We start from the raw sequence: 25,229 nt of genomic DNA, 5'->3' as shown, positions 1-25,229 counted from the left end.
GAAACTCAAGTCTAATTTCCACTAAATATCACATGACCAAGTTATTATCAGAAAGTAATCACTATAGCTCATTCAAGAAAACATCACAAGAAGCTCTTACAGCAAAAATGTTTGTTGGTGTGAAAAAAGCAAGGAACCGCATGAGATGTAACCAGGATCAGCTCAAGCCAGGTGTACTGTCTAAGGCTGTTAAGATAGAGATAAAACATGGCAGAAACATTTATGTGCAAGGCACAATGCATCAGTGGAAGAAAAAAAACTTCACTCTAGCAAGAAATGCAAACATGCTTACTCCGACCCTAGATGCAAGCATTGAGAGCAATATGCATGCATGTAGGAGAGCAAAGGAGCACATTCAAGCCCACAGCTGACAGGGTTCACTGTTTAAACTGAAGTATAATCGAGTACACATCTTCTGAGAATACTATCAGCGATGCACTACACCATCTAATGGCAGCTTGAGACGACAAATATAATGAAAAGAAAGACGAGAGAAAACCAAATGCACATTTTGTAGAGAGCTATCACTCAACAACGTTGTCCTTTCAAAGATGAAAGCAATGTGATCCTTACCAGGCCAAAGGTCGGAGGAGGAGGGCCAGGTGGAGGAGGAGGTGGGGGTGGAATCGGCATCTTTTTCTAGTCTCCGTAGGTGGTGGCCTTGTGCTGACAGTTTCTGAAATGTTTGGTCACTCATACACCTAAGGAGAAAATTAGTAACATCAATTAAAACCGCCAAAACATGTGAGGAGCTTGCAGGGAGGATCTGTCCAAATTGTTAAGTATTCCCTCATCAAACGATGTTAAACTATACCTAGATGTATAGAACTACATCACCCCTGAAAAATTAACCAAACATGTTCCTACACAAAACCAAGGGGATATTCAATATGTACAATAGCAGGGGTGTGAAATTAATAAAATATGTACTTGTCCATGGGACGGGTTGCTTCTTAAATCTACTTGTCCAGTAAAAAAATCTACGTGTTCCTTTGGTGCCATGTAGTGGGGAGACAAGTTATGGCAGCAATCGCATTATGTAAGAGTTCTCTGGTTATGCAAGGGCTACTATTATAGTAGGGCTTGAATACTTGCAATTTCAATCCCTACTAAAGCAATTTCTTTTTTTGCCACCTTTCCGCATTTGTGCTCGGGAAGCAGTAAGCAATAGTTCCAGGGCTGGAATGCCTTTGATGTTTTAAGGATTTTCACCAGCTCTTCTCTAATCTTTTCTCGTCATGAGAAAGGTTGGAAAGTTACTCCTGACAAGGGTAGAAGTTCCTCCAGCATGGGGAAAAAAGTGGTTGGAGGAAAAGTGAACTTGTAAGCGCTCAATAGATTTTCACATGAGCAAATCTACAAGTGCATATTTGCTCCTACTAATACACAGTTCACAAATATTTTCCTGGAGTACGATTTCCAGGTCTACTTCTGTAAGTTCTTGTGAATTCATGAAAGCCACTAATTCAAAGACATATATCATTGGTGCACTTTTGTGACCTTCTTTAAGGATTGGGTCCCTAATTAGGTCTGGCGTTAACAAATAAATTTTGTTTTAATTAAACTTCTAGTTCTCTCTTTATCTATCGTCTGGCTTTACTGTGAGTGATCGCATTCTGTTCTTTCACAAGGAGCATATTGGCATACAAAGTAGTTTTGTTCAGTGCCAGGAACCACTGTGGCAATCAGTGGCATAACAAAACTTGAGGGGGGCTCCTCATGCAAAGAACATGGAGCCCCCCCCCCTTCAGACTCACTCAGGGCTGGAGCTGTGCTGAGGGGGCCACCTGGAGGGGGGCTGCCAGGCCTTTGGTAAGCCACTGGTGGCAATGTGTGCTTTTTGTGACCAAAAACTTTTTTTTCTTTTTGCCAGTTTTTGTTACAATGGTGAGGACATAACACCTCCAACAAAAATAAAGTATTACAAAAGCCATATCAAAACAAGACATGCACTGACTAAATACAAAAGACTTACAAAAAAATTCAGATTGGTTGGCTTTGCTAGTGCTTGTTTATTTTCATGCTTCCCATAATCTTGCTAAAAATGGTTACACTGATTTTCCATTAGGAATATTTTTGGTAAATACCAGCATGCATCAACACATTTTACTAAATGATGCTTCAAAGAAATAGCACCTAAAATTTTATTGTGGCGAAACGTTTTTTCCTACTTGCATTTTTTAAAAACATTTTATTCTGAAAGCAAAGAATCATCATTCTTTTTTACAAGCTTCTGCAATATTTGCATCTAATTAGAGAGCATTCTGAGAACATTATACTTAGCTTTATATTGTTAAACGTTTCAAACGTGTGCGTATTTTTTTTTCTTCTTTTATTGGAACCACTATCAGAAGTGCAGTGTGACCTTAAAACGTTTATATACAGCACTCACCCTAATAATGAAGGTTTTTAATTAATGAACCATAAATACAAGTTCGAACAGCATTAACATATGGACACACATTACCTCAACTGCAGACAGTTCCCTGCTCTATAAACTGGTAGCCAAAGGGTTTGTGCTGCAGGGGTTCGGCCTACTTGTCCCAAGGACAAAATAAACACTAAAACTTGTTGCCCTTGACCCCAAACAGTATGTCCAGGGTGGGCAATAGGAATTCCACATCCCTGAATAGCTTCTAGATCTTCAAATCGAGTTTTCAAATCTTTATGTACCAGGAGACTGACAAATCAAGGACATTCACTTTTTCATTGTTGAACTTTTACATCAAGCTGTAGGACTGAAGAACAATGTTTCTTCAGATGTCTTCAGATTAATGAGCTAAGCTCGAGACAGTCCCTCCCCTTCCCATTATAACACTGCTAGTCGTCTACCACTGCATCACACCTACACTTTATTCAGCAATAGGAAATCCTTAGAATTAACCTTGACATCTGCTGCAGTTCCTCCTGACTCTTTTAACCAATTATCCTTTAACTTTCAATCACAGATCTCCTCTCTATCAAAATTGTCCTCCTCTGTGATGTGTATTTTTCAACTGTGCTTGTTCCTAGAAATACACAATATGATCTGGAATCCTATAACCATTCGCGAAGAATACTGTCTCATCTAAAATAAAGAAGCTACGTGAAGTGTGAACTTTGCTACCTCACCAGCAGGACATCCCACAAACAGCATCATAGTGACAATTTATAAGCACCAGAACCACTGATGTTGACTGATACATATAAAAAAAAAAAAAACACATTAAACAGGTCTTTGACTTTTTTTTTTTTAAATAACATTTTTCATGCAATAAAATGCAACCATAGATCCAACTACAAGGGGTCCCTGCACTCCAGCTGAAGGGCATATTGCTCCAGCTCAGAATGCTATAAAAATATGGTAAGCTCTACTGGGGTCATAGATTCGAGGGCAGATGTGCTTCCTGCATCCCTCCAGAACATTAAAATAAATGTTTTTTTTTATTATTTTATTGGTTTTCACATCGAAATAACAAGCAAAAAAGCAACGTAAATATCACAATTCGCCAATATCCAATCGATCACTTGATGACATCCATCGCCCAAAATGTACTTGTAACAGAATATTGTTACAGAGATGAAGGTCTGACAGAATGGTACATTACTGGATAGGACATTAACAATGGTAATGAAATCCCTGACAGAGGATAGCTATTAAGAAAGGAGGGGCACATGCTCTCTACTATCGCAATGTAGAATATCTACCCTATATTTCACGGGCAGCTTCCAGGGGTGGACTACTCTGTAGTCCAGCCGATTCCAGAACAGTGCCAGAATTCAGCATCACCAAAGTCCCAAGCGTAATGGCCTGGGCGTGAAGAAACGCCTGAAGGGAGCCCCATATATCTACAGGCTGTGAATTTGCTGACATTAGATCACAGTAAAGATTTAGTTGTTCCTGATAGTACGCAGCATCTTTCAGTCAGTCTACTTATGTGGGCTGCGGTTGCGGACCAGATACATTGCTATTGTGCGCTTAGCTAAAATAAGTAACATACTTACTAAATTCCTACAATCAGACTGTACGTCCTTGACATACCAGAGGAGTGCAAGCAGAGGGGTGCGTGGGAGCGCTAAGCCAGTCATCTTGTTAATCACATAAAACACTTTCTGCCAAAATGCCTGTATCCTACTACAACTCCAAGCGGAGTGCCGAAGATCTGCTTCAGCTCGTGCACACCTTGGGCACCCAAAGTCTGCGCGCAATCCCATGTGACTGAGCCACTGAAGGTTGTAGTATAAACTATTAATAAACTTGAAATTAGTTAAGCGCAGCCTATAGTTGGGGGTAAAAGTTCTTGCGTTTGTGCACAGCAGTATTTCCAGACCTCGGACAGTAGCATATCTAAATCGTGTCCCCAGTGCACTCTAGAAAACGGACTAGTAGAGGAACAGTAGTCTGCATAGTTGTATATAAGCGAGTAATGAGTCTCCTGGCCGTTGGGGCAGTGTATAGCAGCTCCAAGGCCTGAAATACCCACAGAGCGGAAGTCTCTACACCACACTCGTACTGCCACTCCGATCTGAAAATAGGTCAAACAGTATAATGCCGCGTTGAAGGTCCGTTAAGCACTTTCGTGGGGGGACACAAATTCACCCTACGGGTACAAGGAATCCAAAGTAGTCAACTGCATGTAGGGAAGGCGCATGCACACATTACTCCCCCCGTAACAGGTAATCCTGGTTGGTCAAGCAGAGGCACAGAGGGTGCATACAAAGTAGACGCAGATAAGGGAAAATAGCACCTACTAAGCAAGGGTTGTACACACCACCAGGTCTATGCCCATGCGTGGCCGACACAGGCAGAAATATAGTGCCCTAGAAAGTTTGTGCGGACATATGGAATCCTTGTTTAGGGGCCGTGTGTGGTAGATATCTAATGGGGTGGATTCAGAAGTGGGCGAAGTGTGCCTGGGAGCAGCTGTAATATAGCTCCAAATCCGGAGCCACCAGACCTCCCAGATCGAAGCGCTGGATTGGCATGTCTCATTAAATTCTGTACTGTCTACCTGCCCAGACCAGTGATATTAATAAAGAGCAAAGCCTCCTCTTAAAACAGGATGTAAGAGGCATGGGGATATTGACAAATAAATATAGGAATTTAAGCAGGACCACCATCTTGATGACTCCGATACGTCTCGTAAGCAAGTGGGGAGAGGGCAGTAGGCCTTAGTCTTGTCCTCCAGCCAGGAGATCGCCCTGCCATCGTTTTTGGTCCAGAGATCATTCAAATCTTTGCACAGCCAGATTCCTAAGTAACGCACTGGCTCAGTTGGCCAATGTAGCGAATACGCTGAGGGTAGCGTCTGTCAATGGAAAAATAACAGATTTTGCCCAATTTATTGTAACACCAGAGAGTAGGCCGAATCGTGCAAATTCTTCTATAATGGGGTCTAGATGTATATGTGGGTCCCGCATATACAGGGTGATGTCATCAGCGTACATAAACACAAAAATGGGACGCTGACGAAACGGCAACCCCTGATTATTATGGTATTATTGCAAGCGCGCAGCCAGTGGTTCCATCGCTACTGCAAAAAAAAAAACAGTGGGAAGAGGGGACAACCTTGCCGGGTGCCCCTAGATATTGGGAAGGATTTGGTGATGTACCCATTGATTCTCAATTTGGCAGTTAGGTTTGAGTAAAGAAGCTGGATCAGTTGAATGAATCTGGGGCCTAGGATCAAACACGCCAGAAGTGCAAAAAAGAAAGGCCACACTAGGGAGTCAAATGCCTTAGTGGCATCAAAGAAAATAGCCGCAGATCAACTCTAGGGGTCCACCACCTGGGCCACCGCAAAAATGGTGTGTAAATTGGACATGATAGAGCGGATGGGCACAAACTCTGACTGGTCTGGTAGCTCACTGGCAGAGAGAAGAGGCTGAAGTCTAGATACAATCAGCTTTGCCAGAATCTTATTGTCTACATTTATTAACAACAGCAGTCTATAGGAATCACAGAGGCTGGGATCCTCCCCAGGCTTCAACACAGTGACTATGAGCACCTGGCGCAGCAAAGGAGGAAGTGTGCTACCCTCCAGGGACTCCGCAAACATCTCTAACAAGTGCAGAGCCAACATCTCTGCATATTCCTGATAAAAGGCTGCCATAAGACCATCAAGCCCTGGCACCATATCGCTCAGGAGACCACGTATTACCCAGATTATATCGTCCTCGGAAAAAGGGGATTCCAATCGTTGCCTGTGCACACCCTCCAGCCATAGCAGGCTGACCGTATCAAAGTAATCAGTGTACTGCTCGGGGTCTGGGATATCTGTCGAGAAATACAAGGATGAATAAAAGGCCTTGATAACTCTCTACATTTTCATCATCCCCGCGCCCCCCTTCGTCCCTGAGCTCAACAATGTACTCGCCAGCCCAGGGTTTCCTAAACATCGCGGCAAGCACATTCCCAGCACATTCTCCCATCTCCTTTACCAAAAGGCAACCTTCATGATGTGCTGCCTCATTGTATTGTGTCATCTTGTCCCTAGCCTCCCCTGTGAGGGCACCATCTCAGGAGTCATAGTAGTGTTGCTCCAAGGAAGCAAGCTGACCCTCCAGCCCAGCCAGCTTGCGACATAGAGCCGAGGGCACGCCGTGCTGCTTGGCAAGACATACTCCCCAGAGAACCGCCTTAAAGGCTTCCCAGAGTACACCGGGAGAAGACACTGTACCCTTGTTATGGGCAAAGTATTCCACAACAGCCTCCCAAACCTCTGCTCTAAATACCCTATTTTGTGCAGAGCAAACGGCAGGGAGGCGCCAAGCGAAGGCACATCTAACACTTCCAAGAATCTGCAGCTCCAGGAACACCAGAGAGTGATCTGATAGTGTTGGCTGCAGATGCTTAACGTCAAGCCGTCCAAAACTCCGGGCCCTAGTACTAAGCCACAAGTCAATTCGGGACCAACTGTTGTGCACCGTATTAACACAGGTGCCTTCCATAAGGATAGCATGTTTAGCTCACCAAATATCAACCAGGTCGTGCTCCTTCATTACAGCGTTCAAAACCTTTGCAGCGGCCGGATGTGAGGGTTGTGCACAACTACACAGTCCGCAGCTGGTTTAAGCGCCACATTGAAGTCACCCTCCCCCACACACACACAGACAAGATAGTTCCACAGCTGAGCGTGCCTGCCAAGCGCCAAACCTCAGCAAAAAACTCTGGGTCATCCACGTTTGGGTAATATACTGATAGCAGACAAAATGGGCGATCGTAAAGCACAACTGAAAGCATAACATAGCATCCGTTTAGATCTTAAATCACCCCTTAAGGTGCGCCAAGTCCCTTACGAATAATAATTGCCATGCCACGTGCATAACCAGAGTACGCAGCAATATAGCGTTCCCCCATCCAGTCTGCGAGCTGCTTCGACCTTGATTCCGTAGCTAAGTGAACTTCCTGCAGCATACAAACATCTATAGCCTGTCGACTTAGGTATGCAGACATCAGGTGCATTTTACGCATCTCATTCAGCCCCCTTATATTCCAAGACTAACATCTTAATGTTAAACTATCACCTTGAAGCATCATACAGTCACACGTCATGTAGTAAGTACCCTCATCTTACGGAGGTGCCCGGTTTGTCTGAGTGTGGGGAGGGGAGAAGGAAAGTACAGGGACAGCTCAATAACATCAAAACCTGCATTCAAAATTTCCCATACCACCGACCGCCCATGTCGGGCCCTTAAATTGCCCAGACAGCTGCGCCAACCCAAATTATCCCGGAAACCGGCCCCAAACATCAGGGATATAACCATATCCAGGGACTCATCCTTGGGGGTGCTGGAGAGAAAATCAATACCCCTTCAGATAAAGGAATGAAGAAAGCAAAACTAGAAATGCAAATATGGAGCCATCTATGCCGAGAAACATAGTGTATAACACTTCAGGCAGAGGGCCAACCAGCAAATCAATGCTCATACAACCCAGTTTGTGCTCAGTCATTGTCAGTCAGACGACCCCCGTACCCCTTGTCACCCTTCAGGACAGCTGGATCAGGTTTCTTAGGGATTTTTTTTTTTTTTTATTTTTTTTTTTTTTACAAATTTCGCAGTTTGTTTCGGATCTGTGAACAAGTGCAGCTTTCCATTGTGCTTAATCCTCAGTTTTGCTGGTTAGATTAAGGACTATTTATCTGAAGTTTGATTCAGTGAGAGCTTCACTGGGAGAAAAGCCCTGCACGCCGCTTGGTCCGGGAAGATGTTGAGCGTGTTGTTGCTGTGGATAATTGGTCTGCGCTCATGGGCCAGGTGGAACTCCGTGTCTCGGTCCCTGTAGTTCAACAAGCGCACTATAATGGGTCAGGCAGGGGTTTCCAGCGGAGGCCTGGGGCCAGTGGATCTATGCGCCAGCTCACTAACAGCACAGGATTAAAGCGCCCCAGGGAAAAGCGACGTTAGCATGCTCCCCATATTCCTCCATATGGCCCATTTCTGTAGATTCAGGGATACCTGGGATACTGGGGTTGTTCCGAATCAACGGGACTCAAGGCCCTCAATTTTACTGTAAATCATGTCAAGCACTTGCTCCATCTGAAGGAGTCGTTCGTCAGAAGTGTGCCACCCATCTTTTATGTCAGAAGTGCGAGACTCCACATGATCAAGTCAGGTATCATGTTTGTCCACTTTGTTCTTCAGGTGGTCATGCGATCAGTGAGGTGATCTAACTAAGCATCAATGCCTGTGAGGCTCTGCCTGAGGTCCAGAAACATAGCCTTGATTGACGATGACTGTGCCTCATCCTCCTGAAGTGGTTCCATTGCATCCTCGTCGGCAACCGCTCTGCCAGCGTGCCTGAATTTCTTCCTGCTTTCAAATGAAAGCTTTCCTTGCCTGTGGTCAGTCTTTCTCATACTGGCAATCTCCAGCCTCAGCCAGTCGTGTTTCAAGTGAGATGTCACTTGCGGTCAGCATGCTCCTGCTCCCTGCGTAATAACTCTTCACAGTGTCCGACAGCCAGGCCAAGAGTACCAGGTAGTGCAAACCGATCCAAATCAAAGACACAGGACACCCATTGAGCACTTTCCCCTACCTCCCAGGTGGCCCAGGGTCCCCCAATGCCCTCCACTACAGGGCAACAACACTCCACAGTGGCTCTCGGGAGTGCCCACTTCATATGATCTGCAGCCAAGCTCCGTAAGTTCCTAACCTCTCCAGATGGGGCTGGACACCAACTGGCTGCACAGGGCCCAGATCTTCGCTCCTAACCCTCAGCTCAGAAGTGGCCCCAGGTACGCAAGGTCTTCCCTCCTGCACCTCCCACTTCAAAGTCGGGCCGACAGTCAGTTCATTCCAACTGGGGCTCTCCTACCTCCAGGTGTGAGCCAATTAAGTCAGGACAGCGTCTGATTCCCAGTCGTCATCTCCACTGGGGTAACCTACAGTACCATGAGTCAAGAGGAGCCCACCGAGGCACACCACCACACCACACAACCTGTGCTCCAGTAGGCCTTCTGGGTCCACAACGTTCCTCCGGTAAGCAGAAAGCAAACACCATGTCTACCCTCCTGCAGTGAAGCACTCGAACCGAGTGGGTGCTGATCAGGCAGAGCACCCGCCCAAGGCCTCAAGCGGAGTCGCCCTGCACACGCCCAGGCCCCGCAACATCCATGGCCCATATCACGGCCGCTTCTCTTGTCAATTGGTCCAGTTACCTCCCGCCAACAGAGAGGGGTGCCTCGGCTCTCTCGGGGCCGCGCCACTACAGCTGCGGCTCAAGCACAGTCTCACCATCACCGGGCAGAGGCAGATTCCTTGAGGCGGGGACCTCGCTCCATCCAGGCCCCAGAGGTCACAGCCTGTTGAATGCGTCATCGCCGCCCTTGCAGCCACAGTTTGCCGGGAGGGCCAAATCCATTGCCCGTGCTGCAGGGCTCCAAACGTGCTGCTGCATTACATTTCCTGCGACCCACAGCTCCAGGGACAGGATAAATGGAGGATTTATTTTCCTGTCCCGCAGAGTCTAACAAAGTGGTGGCCATCTTACGGTCTGGCCAAGCCACACCCAAACATTAAAATACATGGTTGGTGGTGCCCATGGTCCATCTATGGGCACCACCATAAGAAAGATCATCCTTCTGAATATTGTTTTTGCTCTCTTCCCTTCCCTGTATCCTTTAAATGAACGTATTACCGGGATAAGCATGTTTACCTAGTTTAGCTGACTGCCGTTGGGTTTATGCAAAGGTTTGTTGAATTACATGCTTAAGGAAAGTCTTCGACTGCAGAATGCTTGCCTTCCTGTTCAAAGATTACTAAAGGAAAGCATTTATCTTTCACTTAGTCTTGTAAACTGTCACCGAGAACTGAGAGCTAGTAAGGAAGTTGATGCTGCAGGTTTTCTTATAAATACTACCAACTTCCCATTTACTTATAAATAGTATACTACAAACTCACCATTGTGTTGTCAAGGTTAGTGATTCATGGTGTATTTAAAGTGTAACATGTAGTTATAAGAAAGGAAGGAATCCAATCAACTGCTGTTAATGATAAATGGCAAGCTGTCTGAAATCTTCATGATTCAGCCGAGTTTCTTAAGGACCTTTGAGTTTTATGATCATTTTTTGTTGAGATCATTGTTTTTCACTATTTCCTATGTGATTACAAATGTATATACGCTGAGTAGTTTGTAAGCTGAAGCAGACTCTCTGGCGAAGGATCTAAGGATTTCTGCTCCAGCGGAGCAGAAATAAATGATTTTGGAGATTCCTAATGATTGACTCCTTCGTTATTTGAAGACCTCTTAATTTCAGCTTTAAAAATTGGTGGACCGTATGGCAATGAACAGGGGCCACTCCAGTTGGTCTCAGCACTGGGGTGAACTGGCCAGCCTGAACCACTAAAAATCAAAAAGTGCACACCTCAACAACGGGACTGGTTTCCTGAGTCGGCATCTGCAGGGGACTAGCTGAGCTACCCTGACACGAGGTAAGTGACCCCATGCTTCATCTCATAGAGTTACTGACAAGTTTGTCATTAAGTTAGGGTGGCATACAGGCTAAATGAGACAGAGAGGCACTGATAAACACATTACTTACCATTGGTAACGCATTATCTGGTAGAGACATATTCTAGTTGTAGATTCCTTACCTCCGACTTTCACCCAGGTGTCAATTTGATCTGGAGAATTTTCTGAGCAGTACCCCAGCGCATCATTAAGTGGGGTTGACCGGCTCAGGGTCCATCGACAGTGGTGTTCACAACGGATATGACATCACAGGACCTACATTGGCACCACCCCGGCGCACTGACGTCAGTTTCTTTTTATGACTTTCCACACCAGAAGCCCAGAGCCTTGAAGAACACAGACTATACTGGTGCAACAAAACTAAGGCCCTGAAAGGGGAGTCCCTGTCTCTAGAAATCAGTTCGCAGAGCAGGGAGGATGGGTAGAGGTTGGTAAGGAATCTGCAACTAAAATATGTCTCTACCAGATAACTTGTTACCAAAGTTAAGTAAATTGTTCGTCTGATAGAGACTTCTAGTTGCAGATTCCTTATCTCTGAATAGATACCCAAGCAATCCCATCCTCGGAGATGGGTCTGTGAACCAAGATCATACTAGAAAGTCCTGCGGAACCAAACAGGCAAAGTAACCGTCCTTACAGACCTGCCAAGGCAATAGTGTTTGGTAAATGTGTGCAAAGATGCCCACGTTGCCACGTGACAGATATCAAAGACTGGAACTCCGCGTGCTAACCCAGTGGTTGCAGTTGTAGCACGAGTAGAATAAGCACGCAAGCCCAAAAGGGGTTGCTTTTTGGCGAGTGTGTAGCAGATCTTAATGCAGAGTACAGCCCACCTGGAGAAAGTTCGCTTCTGCATTGCCCGACCTTTCTTCACATCCACATAACAGACAAAGAGTTGATCATCCACCGGAACTCTTTTGTACACTCATGGTAGAACACCAACATTCTTTGGGTCCAAGCAGTGTAGTCTCTCCTTTTCCGTAGAAGGATGTGCGGGTGCGTAAAAAGTAGGCAAGGTGATGGACTGCCCTACATGAAAAGGCGCAATCACTTTTGGCAGAAAAGATGCCTTAATGTGAAGCACCACTTTGTCAGGGTAGATGGAAAGGCAGCTTGGCTTAGTCAACAATGCCTGCAACTCACTCACACTGCGGGAAGATGTAATGGCCACAAGGAAGGCAGTTTTCAAAGTAAGAAGCCTGAGGGGACAGGTGTGGAAAGGCTCCAAGGGAGCACACTTCAGGAATGCCAAAACCAAATCCAAATCTAACTGGGGCATAATGAAAGCGGATGGAGGAAACATATGTGTTAGGCATTTAAGGAACCTATTTACAATAGGGGATTTAAACAAAGACGGTTGATCAGGCAACCTCAAAAAAGCAGGAATTGCAGACAAATAACCTTTGAGAGTGGCCATAGCAGAGAAGGTATAAACAACAGAACTTGAGAGAGAGGGGCAGAAAGGGGGTCAACAGACATGCCTGTACACTATGCCACAAATTTCTTCCAATGACAAGGGGTATACTGTTTTGGTGGAGGGACGCTTGGCTGCCAAAATAACGTTACAGACTTCCGGAGGAAGATCAAAAGCTGTCAACTGCCACCATTCAATCTCCACGCAGAAAGGGAGAGAGTGGATAGGTTTGCGTGCAGAACGATCCCCTGCTACTGCGACAGAAGATCCTCCCAAAGGGGCAGCCTGATCGGAGTCTCAATGGACATGCTCAACAGCTCGGGATACCAGACTATCAGTGCCCAGTCCAAAGCCACAAGGATTCCTTGGACCCGGTCATTCTTGATCTTCTTGAGAATTCTGGGAAGAAGTGGTATGGGTGAAAAGACGTACAGGAGGCATGAGTTCCACTGGAGACCAAAAGTGTCTCCAAGCGATTGTAGCCTTTGAAACTTCACCACTCAATACTGCTGATGCTGCACGTTTTCTGTGAAGGCAAACGGAGCTAACCAAGGCTCTACCCCCTGCTGAAAGAGACCTTGCGCCACCTCCAGATGGAGACGCCATTCGTGATCCGGGAGACATTTTCGGTTGAGCTTGTGTGCTCTGGCCCGCCAGATGTTGAACCACCATGGATATGCCCTACTTTTCCAGCCAAGTCCAGAGACAAAAAGCCTCTAGACAAAGGGTCCACGACCTCACCCTACCCTGCTTGTTGCAGTACAACATGTCAGTGGTGTTGTCCGTGAACACCTGCACCATCTTCCCCTTGACAGAGGGAAGAAATGCCTTCAATGCTAGCTAGATCAAACGTAGCTTCAATAGGTTGATGTGGAGTCCGGGGACTCTTCCGAAGACCAGATGCCTCTGATCTCCACCTCTCCCAGATGGCCACAACTCAGGAGTGACGCATCTGTCACTACCGTCAGATCTGGTTGGGTAAGGGAGAGGGGATCTGCCTCTGACCCAATGCAGTTTGTTAATCACCATTGCAGATCTTGTGCAGGTCCCTCAGAGATCTGGACTTTGTCAGAGAGATTCCCCTGAAGTTACACCCACTGGAACTTTAGGTCCCACTGCAGAGCCCATGTATGCCATCTGGCATGTTTTACCAGCAGGATGCAGGAGGCCATGAGGCCCAGCAGCCTCAAAGTCATTCTAACCGAAATCAAGGATAGAGGCTTAAACATTGGTATCATTGCCTAAATACCCTGGACTCCTCGCTCGGGAGGATAAGCCCGAAACTGCACTGAGTTCAGAACAGCTCTGATAAAAGGGAGCATCTGAGAGGGAATCAGGTGTGACTTCGGCACACTTATAGTGAAACCCAGCAAATGAAGGAGATCTGCCGTAGTCTGGAGGTGTGAAACAACAGCGTGGGATGAGCCTGCCTTCACAAGCTAGTCATCAAGATAGGGGAAGATTGTAATCCCTGCTCTGCGCAGATGAGCTGCGACCACTGCCATCATCTTGTTGAACACCCAAGGGGCGCTGGTAAGGCCAAAGGGGAGCATCGTGAACTAAAACTAAAAGTGCTAGTGGTCTACCGTGAACCACAAGTAATGTCTGTGGGCAGGCAGGACAGGAATATGGAAATAAGCATCCTGCAAGTCCAACACTACCATTGAGTCTCCCGAGTCTAGGGCAGATAAAACCTGAGCCAGAGTGAGCATTTTGAACTTCTCCTTCTTGAGGAAGAGACTGGGGGACCAAAGGTCTAGGGTAGGGTGGGGGTCCTTGTCCTTTTTGGGTAACAGACAGTGGCGGGAATAGCAACCACAACCTACTTCTGGCACAGGAACTCTGTACGGCTCACTAAGCCAAAAGAGCCGTAACTTCCTCTTGGAGAAAGGACAAGTGATCTGCCATCATCATAAGATGGTGGCATAGATGGAAGGATAGTTTCGAAGGGGAGGGAGTAACCCCTTCAGACTGAAAAACCCACTTGTCTGACGTGATGGTTGCCAGAGGAGGTAATGTTGGTGAATCCTGCCTCCCACTGGCCCTTGACAGGTAGTCAGTCTAGAAAGCCTTGGAGGGTGCTGCGGGGGGGGGGGGGGGACTGTCCAGACCGCTGTCTCCCTGATCCACGAGGTCAGTGAATCCCATGCCCTTAGCCTGGCATTGGCTGTGCAGCATTCGCAGCACGGTGGCTGGCCGGGAATAGACTCAGCTGGAGGCCCCTGCCGTAGCCATGAAAGGGGCAAACAGCAGGCTGAGGGGGACAAGGGGCCGCTGCCAGGCCCAAGGATCTGGCCATAGCAGGATAATCCTTGAAGCACTTGAGCACAAAGTTTCCCTTGTCTCCGAAGATATGGTGCCATCAAAGGTCATGTCCATCAGTGTAGTCTAAAGCCAGACCTCCTCAAATAGGTGTGGCACCTCAGGGCCACTGTCAATGAGATCGACGACCACTGATCTATACTGATGGTCAATATACCTTTGGGGTTGCACATGATTTTGGTAGGCTTTGAGAGAAAAGAGGATTTCAGACCTCTAGCGGTGCTAAAATAAAACATGATACCTTCATTGGGCGCTTCTTCAATGCATTGGATGAGCCCCAAGGCATTCGCAATCATTAAATGTGCTTGCTGGCCATCAGAAAGTGACAGATGATGTAAGTAGGGGATAACAATTTTGCTGATCAAACTGCTAAAACTACTTCCTTAGCTGAGACAAGTTCTATGCATGTGGCTAAACCAGAACAAATGTTACAAGCAGAATGTAATGTAAACATGGATCTCAGTTTGTTACAACAGCATGCCATTTATGAAGAAAAGGTTAAATGGCAAAAGGAGGGTACCAAAACCGGTGGGAGTGAGGTAGGGCTCAACTGAATAATTAGGTTGTCTAATGCTTTTTTGTATATTTTAGACCTTACTATTCATGGCCCTACACGTTTGTGATGCAATGCCATGTGTAGACACTTTTCACAGTTCTGGTATAAGAACTGTTGGAAAAAAATGCTCAGACCATATGCCAGAACTGTGTCACTTGTGGACTATTTAACAGCTGTAAGGAAACACCCACAACATCAGGACACTTTCCAGCTCCTGAGGTGCCTTTCAAACATTTACAGATGGATTTTGTGGAGTTCTCACTGGCACACACATTTTGGTATGCACTGGCGGTGGTCTGTATGTTCTCTGGCTGAATTAAGGCCTGCGCTACAAAGAAAAATGATGCACAAACAGTCGCTAAATATCTGCTGAAGGAAAATTAAGGAAAAAGTAAGGCTGTGGCGATGAAGCAAACAAATAATTGTGTGTACCATCCACAGGCAGGCGGCACAGTGAAGAGGAGGAATGGTATTCTAAAAGCAAAAATTGCATAGGTATGTGCAGAGACTGAACTGACTTGGGTGGATGCACTGTCAAAAGCACTTCTAAGTACGCGCAGTACTCCAGAAGGCCACCGCTAAATTGAGCCCTCATGAGACTGTGATTGGCAGATTGTGACTGGCAGATCAATGGCAATACGTTGGGCTCCCCAAAGAAATGCTATTGTACACACTGGTGATGCAACTTAGAGACTACTGCATTGTCCTGACTAAAAGACAGAATATTTTGCACAATCAGGTGAAAGACACCCTGTCTGAATCTTCCTCAAGTGAAGAACACAGTCTCCAGTCCGGGGACTGGGTGCTTAATAAGAACTTCCAGTGCAATAATCTTCTTCAGCAGAGGTTGAAGGGCCCACCCAAGTACTGCTGGCTACTAACGCAGCTGGCCTATGCCAAGGACCTTAAAACGGGATACACACCAACCACATGAAGAGAGCGCCTGCACTGATGGGTTATGAACAAACAGAGCGCTTATTAGATCTAGGGCAAGCAGTGCATACTGACAAGCCCAGATATAACTGATGTCGAAGAAGTGAGAGACAGTAAATGTGAACAGTATTTTAATATAAACAACATCTATTCATTAGGCTATCTGAAGTACAAGGGGAAAACAAGTGTATTTAATATTTGGGGGAAAAAGCATACACCTGGTTGCCAAAAGACTGGGGAGGTTCCAGTTACACACATCCTAACAACACAAACAAACAAAAAACACTTACAAAAGCATACATAAATCCTAATTCCACGCTTAGAAGAAAGAGAAAAGCGACCAGACTGATGCAGCAGCCCAAGAACCCTGTGACCTAGGAAAAGGGATAATACAGATGCTGAGAGTAGCCCTAATTCCAAACAAATAAATCAACTGGGTAAATTACTGGATGCAACTATAAACAAAACCCTAAACCTCAGAAGCATTGGGAAACCTAATGGTAGAAATGGTTGTTATGAGGACTGTGATTCTACAAAACCAGATGGCTTTAGACATGATATTAGCTGAGAAGTGTGGAGTCAGTAGAATTATTAAAATAGATTGCTGCCTATAAATACCAGATAATGTACCAAGTAAGTATAAGGCATTGGAAAATCTGTATGATATTGGGTATCAAGTGCATGAGGCAACCAAAACACTTTCTGTGATGATTTGGGATCCCTCTTTGGGTCTTGGGGCTCACTGTTATTGAAAGGACTATTTATTTGCTTGGCAATATTAGTAACAGTATGTATTCTCATGAATATAATACTTGCATGTTTCTCCGCATGTATCCCCCAAGCCTTGTAGTACAGCTTTGGTGTCCACAAAACTCCATTCAGCATGAAATTATGCAAATGGTGCAGATATAGAAAGAATGAATGCCTGTGTAAAAAAGGTACACACAGGGAAGATTGAGAGAGACCATCCTTCTTATTATTGCTTTTTCGCTCTTCTCTGTATCTTTTACATGAATTAATTCCTGAGATAAACATGTATATATAGTTTGGCAGAGTGCAGCTGGGTTAATGGAAAAAAGGTAGTTGGATTACCTGTCTAGCAAAGGTTGGCTGCAAAATGTTTTCCTTCATATTCAAAGATCACTAAAGGAAATTGTTTAATTTATCATTTAGTCTTGCAAACTGTCACCAGGGCCTGAGAGCTAGTAAGGAAACTGAAGCTACACGTATTTTCTCTAAAGATTAGTTATGAATGCTACAAACTCTGCATTGTGTTGTTACTGTATGGTGATCCAATATAGATGGCAGAGTATACCCCCTAGGCTGGTGACCTCTCCATCTACCACAGTAACTACCCCTCGTGTGCCATGTGTAGTTCAGATCCTAAATAGCTTTGTTGCCTACTCTGGGCTTTGGGTCACCTAGATCAAGATAAAGGTTTAGCCCCTAAGCCGCAGCAGTTGTGGTGCATTTGACAAGCCAGGCATGAATGCAAATAAGACACCATCAGATCCAAATACTTGGGAATCAGGTTGGTGGCAAGGAATCGTTGGTCTGGACAGAAAATATCCTTCCTCTACTAGCCTGCTTTTGGGAAGATACTTTTCATTAGTCCCTTCTTCCTCTTTTTTCCTAGGAATGATGGCTGTGGTTAAAGTGGTGGCCCTGCTTAGAGTGCTTGTTCCTGCTGAACTATTCTTTCCAGATCCCATCCTCATTTTTTTAAGCACCTCACTAAAGAGCTACCTACAACTGTGGGGGAGTAGCTAGGGCTGACTTCATCTCATAGCACTGTGCTTCCCAGCATGCCCCACTTCTGATCAAGGTCACAGAATAGAATAATTGACTACAAGAGATCCTCCCCTCACTTCACTAACTTTAAAGGTGGAACTTCCACCTGATATCCGTGGCAACTAAAGTAGTACTAGACACTTGGCAAGCATCCCTTTCACAAACTGAATGGGCAGATAAACTCACTAGATTGACTCCCCTCCCCCAATGATTAGGCAATCAGATTCCCTATGTATCTTTGGATAAAGGGACAGATGAGTGTATCGTAGGGGAGATAATGTCCCCAATGCAGGTGACATCATTCACTGATCTCCAGGAGAAATTTGGGATAGTACAGACACCGATTTATCGACAACTTATACATGCCCTCAGCCTTTATCTGGCCAATGTGGGAGAGATAACTGCTTTCGATCCGTTGAAGGCCAAAGTGACTACGTCACAGCAAGTGGGGGGGCTGTGTTTGTGTGCATGCACATATATATATATATATATATATATATATATATATATATATACACACACACAAACATATATGTCTTAAACAGATTTGATACGAAAGGACATTTGCCTTTACAGCACTAAGAGATAGCCATCTCAATTAGGTGCCATCTGATACATTTTTTCTATATCAAATTTAATATACACCCCCAAGAGTCTATGTCAGAGGTGTTTGGAACCTTATCCTGCCTGCCTCAGGAGCCAGGAGGGTGATTTCCTTCATACTGTTTGATCATCCAGAATTATTTGTCTCTTTTGGACAGGGCCGACTGAGGTTTTAGTGGGGGTTCTGAACCACCCCACAGGCCTAACTCCATAAAAGATGCTACTTAACATGTTTGAATTAGCGGGCTTCACAAAGGACCGAGAAAGCCCCACCAGGTTATGGAGTGGTGCTACTAAAGCGAGATACTGTGAAAAACTAGAGTAATACTTTGCCTCCAAGATTTGCTAGGTGGAAAACAGAGGTGAATGTCTGTCGCCTGCATAAGCTTCCTATATATCAAGTTAGAGGCTTCTGCTAAATGCTTAAAAAAAATATGACACAGTGGATTCAGCATCAGAGCTCAGGGGAAGGGAAGGCAGAATGAATGTTTGTAATCTTACTTACAACTTGAGTTTGTACTGTAATGTTTTACTGCCAACTAATTCACAATGATATAGAAGTGGGAATAATCTACAACATATTCTGTATTATTCCTGTGGTGGGTTAAGCATTGTTATTGTTTTTCATATCCTGTCATTTTGTCTTTTCTTCATGTGACATTTTGATGACAAGGCAACAGAAAAAGCTATTAAATATCTAAATATAAGAGTTCAATTCTAACCTTATAAGATAAATGGATGTGCAAAATTACTTTGGTTACATGCACACGCCTTTTCTAACTAGATTTCAGAAAGTTGTAACTTTCCCACCAATTTAAACGTTAAAAAATAATCCATGTCAGACATTTTCAAAATCAACTTCTGTTTTCTGGACAAGAAGTAATTCAAAGCTACTGAACTAAATGGCTGCAAATGTGCACGTTTAGAAAATAGAGATTATGGATAAACTTGACCCAAATTTAGCTGGACCATTATGCATTTTTAAAGTTATAACCTGCATTCCAATCAAGCAGGTAAACCACACACAAAAAAATCCCTAACTTCTCTCGCACAATTGAGTGAAAGCCTCAACTCAAAAAGGAAAACATTCCCTGGCAGTTCCCAAATCCACAAGCAATCTCTGAAAGAAAAGGCAATTTTCGTAAGCGGTAATCAGTCTTTTACATCAGACACGATATATAGGAAACCAAAAATGTTTTTTTGAACAGTTGTGGCTCATCTGTAAAAAAAAAAAAAAATAGATTAATTGGGACCGCCTCAAAGATTCTCTCCAGGTCCAGACATATTTCCTGGGTACTTAAAAGCGTTGAAGATTTAGCACGACAAAATACTTCTAAATCCAAAAATAAGATGGGGCTCCCCTTAGTGGGCGACATCCATGAACAAACCCTGGATCTGACTGCCTTCTAGTATTCCCCTTTAAGTTTTAACCCCCATTCCCAAAGCAATTACTTTACTGACCCTCGTTTAAACAGTCAATACCGATGGTATACACTAGCATTGAGGAGACGATTCTGATAAAAATAAAAATAAACCAGTTGTTTATTTGCCAACTCCTGCATCACTAACTGCCCCCAACAATAAGCATTCTAAAAAGTTAGTCTGATGGCTTCTGCTGATGTTCTGAAACACTGTAACATCGCTCACAGAATGGCCCGTTTAGCGTATAGATGAACTCAATCAAATGGCTTTTCATTCAGTCACCATTAATCGAAATCCCAATTCACTGTAGTGATTCTCGGCATTTTTTTTACCACTTTAATTTGTCATGCATTTTTACCTACAACTGCTTTCCGGTAGTCACAGCTGTGGACTTGTCGCACTCATAATGCGGAAAAATAACCAGCAGGAAATGAAAGTGACATCAGGCTATCTAGGATTACCCGCCCGCCTTGGTCATTCCATCCAAAGAACAGGGATGGTTACGGTTACATTTCTTGGCGAGTGTTGGCCATCAGCACATCTACAGGGGCATTCCAGGCATATGACTGGCCTCGAACTGTTCTGTAGTCCAGGATTCCCTTCTGCACGTGGGGTTTGCCACTGACAGGCACAGGATGGAACGTGCCACTGTGCCCGCGGTTCGAAAGATTCGGTAATAATTTATAAGATCACCTGACATTTTGTGCTCTAGGTACTGTACTTCCTGCATGTTTAACACGACCTTCTTAACAGCAAGCCATGATGGTTCACTTGAATTAACACACGCCTCAGTCACATTATGCCCTTTTTGACTGCTTTGCTTACAAATGTACATATATCATCTTTGTAAACTGTTACCCTGTTTATACCTTAGATTATGCTTCCTATTGTAAACTGAAAGAACGCAAATCTGCTGAGATTAAGCCAAATGGCTATCTCAACAAACATTGGAAAATAGAACAAGCATTTTCAATACAACAGGTCTCACGTTTGCTTGAGTTAAAGCTATTGGTACTGTAAATGCAGAACAGGACTTTTCTTGCCACATCCACTTGTCAACCTTGCCCTATAATTTGGTCCTCTCGGCCACATAACTCCACTGGTCCTACATATAACTAAAACACTTCCATTTACATTCTTCCTGTATCTGAAGCAAAAAATGAAAATATTGCCATTTTTTTTTATATTATTATTTTGCACCCCTACCCCCCAACCTAGTGTGGGGACCCAGAGATGACCTAGACAGAAAAAGCACCAGTCATGGGCAAAAATGTTTTGTAAAAGGAATGCCCGCAAAGCATTATGGGGCGAGTTTACGAGTCCGGCGAATACTGCAGTAACTTGGCTAAATGCTCAGAACAGCCACTAGAGGGCACCACTATAAAAATAAAAGTTGTAAAACATGGGCATATAACCATATAGGCAGCCCCTAGAGAGCATAACCACATGAAAACTGAATGGCAGAACGTAATGCATTGTAACCATGTATTTAGCCCCTAGAGGACAGTGGATTACACATATTCAGGCCTAGCTAGAATAATATTACAAACAAGGCCCTTAAAACACAAACTACTCCAGGCTGTAAAACAAACGTGCCAGACATAAGAGAGCTTAAAAAGACATTGAAGGGTGGGATAGGTTACTATTTTGGGGTTCCCCAACCTAGTGCGGGAACCCAGAGATGCCCTAGAAAGAAAGTGTGTCATACTGAACATTTTGAGGGTGGTCCCATTTTCCTGGGATCACCACACGGTGAGTTATGGGGAAAATGTTTTGTAAAAGGAATGTCCCACAAAGCATTACAGGGCGTTTTTCTGAGTGCAGTAACTATTGTAATATCTTGATTGTAATGCTCAGAACAGCCCCTAGAGGATACCATAACAAAAATAGTATTTGTAAGAAACATGTTTCCTGAGTGCGGTGAATATTATGGTATCGGCTCTTCCGCTGCGCCCGGAGAGCCACGTTGAGGATTTCTGTGTTTTTTTTTCAGTTGTAAATGCTCCAATTTGCTCCGAAAATCGAGGTCGCACTATTTGAAACTTCACATAGTCATGTAAAGCGCTCCTCTAATCAAGTTTGCGCTACATAAAACTTCATGTACTCATAAAGCTCTCCTCCGATCGAGTTTGCACTATATGAACCTTTTTAAAAAATGATTAAATAAGTACAAAAGAACCCCCCCGCTTTAGCTTGCAGCCTTCGTGCGCAGACACCACAAAGAAACAGTGGCATGCCCAAAACAAGTAAGAGGAAGAAATAACATACAGCCACCCAGCGCGAAGCGGTGAGGCAAGAGAAAAAAGTAGTACCCCACACTAAGGTATATGGCCAATTGTAAAATAATCCATGTAACAGGGTCAGTCTCCAAGGTGATAACAACACAGCCTCAAAGCAGAACAAACGTAAAGCGTTTACCTACGAAATCAATGGAATTTTGAAAGGCAGGCCAAGGAACGAATTGAAGTGATGGGGATGAGATGGGTGTGGTACAAGCCCACAGGTGTAGATTACAACATGTCAAGAGACAGCACTTGCGTGCTGCCTAAGCTCGGCTATTAAAAAAAAAAAAAAAAAAAGCTATAAGACGCAGTTGCTATGTCATTTTGGAGGTGTGCGGCAACACGCATGCTCGTGCATACAAAACAAGTCTAGCTTTTTAATCTTTGTATGTATTAATCTGAGATGGTTTGGTAAATAAAAAGTAGCAACTAAAAGCACATTTTTGCGCAAAAACTCTTTTTTTTAAAAGAAAAACTCTGGGAAGTAGACTGTGGTGGGGAGTGGCGGGGAGAAGGTACAACACTGAGAGGGGAGGCCAGGGGAGAAGGAAGAGCGGAGCACAGGAGACAAAACAACATGGAGCACTGGTGGCGGACAGAGAAGCACACAATGAAGACAGCTGGAAAACACATGCACTCTCACTGAGTGCTTTTTGAAAAAGAAAAACATAGTTCCTGAAAAGTGAGCACTTGTGGGAGAATCAAAAGAGTTTATCAGAGAGGTGGTAAACCGGCTATGGTTCAAGAGAGGTATGGATAGACTAAACAAATAAAGCCAGTAAAAAGAAAGCAAGTAAATGTGAGTGTCATAACACAAAGCCAATGGTAAGTAACGGGTGGAATGCAATCTTATGTAAGCTTTCAGCACCTTCCCAAGATACCTTTGCAACCAGACAGCTATGGTCCCTGGTAGGCTTTATCCTAAAGTAGAGAAAGGCAAATATGTGCAGCATCAGAATAAAATGTGTAATATGCATTGACATACATATCAGACAACCAAACTAAAGAACTTGAACAATAAGTCTCTGTAAGCATAGAAGAATTTTCATTCATTTACTAAGCCTAGAGAAGAATATTAATGCTTATAGAAGCTTTTTGAAGAGATAAGCCACGAAGAACAGTTTGTGTGCCTGGGCACGTCACAAAGAAGCATAGAAAACAAGCACTGGCAAAGCCAATAGGTTTTGTGTTTATAAAGAGATTGCTAACCTATTGGCTTTGCTAACTCTTGTTTGTAAGCCATTTTTAAAAAGAAAAGTAGAATACAAAATGAAAAATGACAAAATATTTGAGAAAAAGCCAATACCTTTCTTAAGGCATCTCAGAACACACTGAATTCAACATTTTTAATTTCGATAAATGGCATGGTTTATTTATTACGTAAATGTTTACAGATAAATTAGTAGCACAATTAAAGGGCAACTGAAATTAACTGAGAAGAGTAGAGATATTGGTATCAAAAGATGTCGGAAGGATGGAGCATTACAGAACAGAGAGGTGTGCACAAAAATAATGTGAGGTGTATTGTTGTTGATTGGGTATGTTTTCCCAAATTAATTCTGAATATGCATTATTCGCTCTTCTTTCACAGATATTAATTGACATTTGCATGATAGAGGGCCCCCAAAAGGTTTGTGGGGCACCTGAAGAGCTGGGGCACCCTTTGTGAGGCAGGGTTGCAGAGGCATGTGTTACACCCCTGCTTGAAAGATGTGTGACCACCCTGCGTATCTTTGAAAGAAGATGGAAATTAATGCTTTTCGGGTTGGTCAGTTTCCTGTCCTTGATGTTGACGAATGATCAAACAGGCAAGAATGGATCCAGGTTTTTGTCCTTTATATTCCAATGAGATTGAAATACAGGTTCACATATTGCTACATTTCCGTGTATGCATTACTGGGAGGGGGGTGTGGAGGGATGGGTGGACGGGCTGGGTGCTTCCTACGAACCCATCCTTTAGTGGAAGAAGTTGCACAATGATGATAGTTTAAGAAATGTTTTAATGATTTTGGGATTTCACTGAATGGTACCGATATCACTGGATAATGTGGAACACTCAAATTCATTTGGTTTACATTTAAAATTCTCAGATTGTGTTGTGGTATTTTGTGTATGTATATCTTTACTTATGTTTTTTGTGTACTGTAAACCTGAATAGCTATTTATTTTCTGAGTGATGTTGTCCGATGGGATAGGGTGCATTTACCTAGTGTCCTTTTAGAGATTGTGATATATAGTCTCCTTTAAGTATGTTTGTATTACATTAGTGGGAGAGGACAGCCAGAGCTGTCTTCTTTGGAACTGAAGAACCAGGTTTGAATCTCAGCGTTGACTTAGCCTGTGATTCTGGGCAAATTTCTTAATCGCCTGTGCCACCCAAAAAATTAATGTGACCTGGTGTAATGTAACTAGTGCTTATGTAAAGTGCTCCAATTCTTTTTGGTCACTATTGCGCTATATAAAAATTGAAAACAACTATTTTAATTGCATTTTATTTATAGCGCTTACTACCCCTCACGAGGCGTTGAAATTCACATGACTATCTGAACACATCATTTGGGATCTGCAGTGAACTGTAAGGGTGAAGTAGTCCAATGACGTCTGTCAGTGTTTTGTTGATACACATTGTGGATGTATGTGGGGGTTAGGAAAGAATCAACAATCCCTGTTTGAGCACATCCAAATGCACACTATCTCGCAACCACCCTCCAACACCTACAGTTCTGCCACTTCCCTAATTGTCCCGGGCGTCCCAGTAAATGTAACACCCCCAACACTTCCCCTCTCCACTGTGAACTCCCACCCTCGATTCTGCATCGCTGCTTTCCTCACCCCGCTTCTCACTACTCACTGTAACAAGCATTACCAATGCCAACAGATCTTATCCACGAGACTGATTGGCAAAGCTGATGCAACGGGTCTCGCGTTTGCTTTGGTTAAAGCTATTAGCGT

General features: G+C 44.1%; 1 protein-coding gene across 2 annotated transcripts in view; it reads right to left on the bottom strand.

The window, feature by feature from the left end:
• Positions 1–25,229, bottom strand: part of WIPF2 (WAS/WASL interacting protein family member 2) — a 198,470-nt gene that overhangs the window by 114,825 nt on the left and 58,416 nt on the right. For both annotated transcript variants that reach the window (XM_069237580.1, XM_069237581.1), the window contains exon 2: positions 574–701. In XM_069237580.1, coding sequence (XP_069093681.1) covers positions 574–633 — 60 coding nt within the window. In that variant the 5' untranslated portion in view covers positions 634–701. The remainder of the gene's footprint in view (positions 1–573; positions 702–25,229) is intronic.

The sequence above is a fragment of the Pleurodeles waltl genome, chromosome 6, assembly GCF_031143425.1.
Source record: "Pleurodeles waltl isolate 20211129_DDA chromosome 6, aPleWal1.hap1.20221129, whole genome shotgun sequence".
NCBI classification, from domain to species: Eukaryota; Metazoa; Chordata; class Amphibia; order Caudata; family Salamandridae; genus Pleurodeles; species Pleurodeles waltl.
Note: the sequence above shows the minus strand (reverse complement) of the source record. Positions and strands in the feature narration are given on the sequence as shown.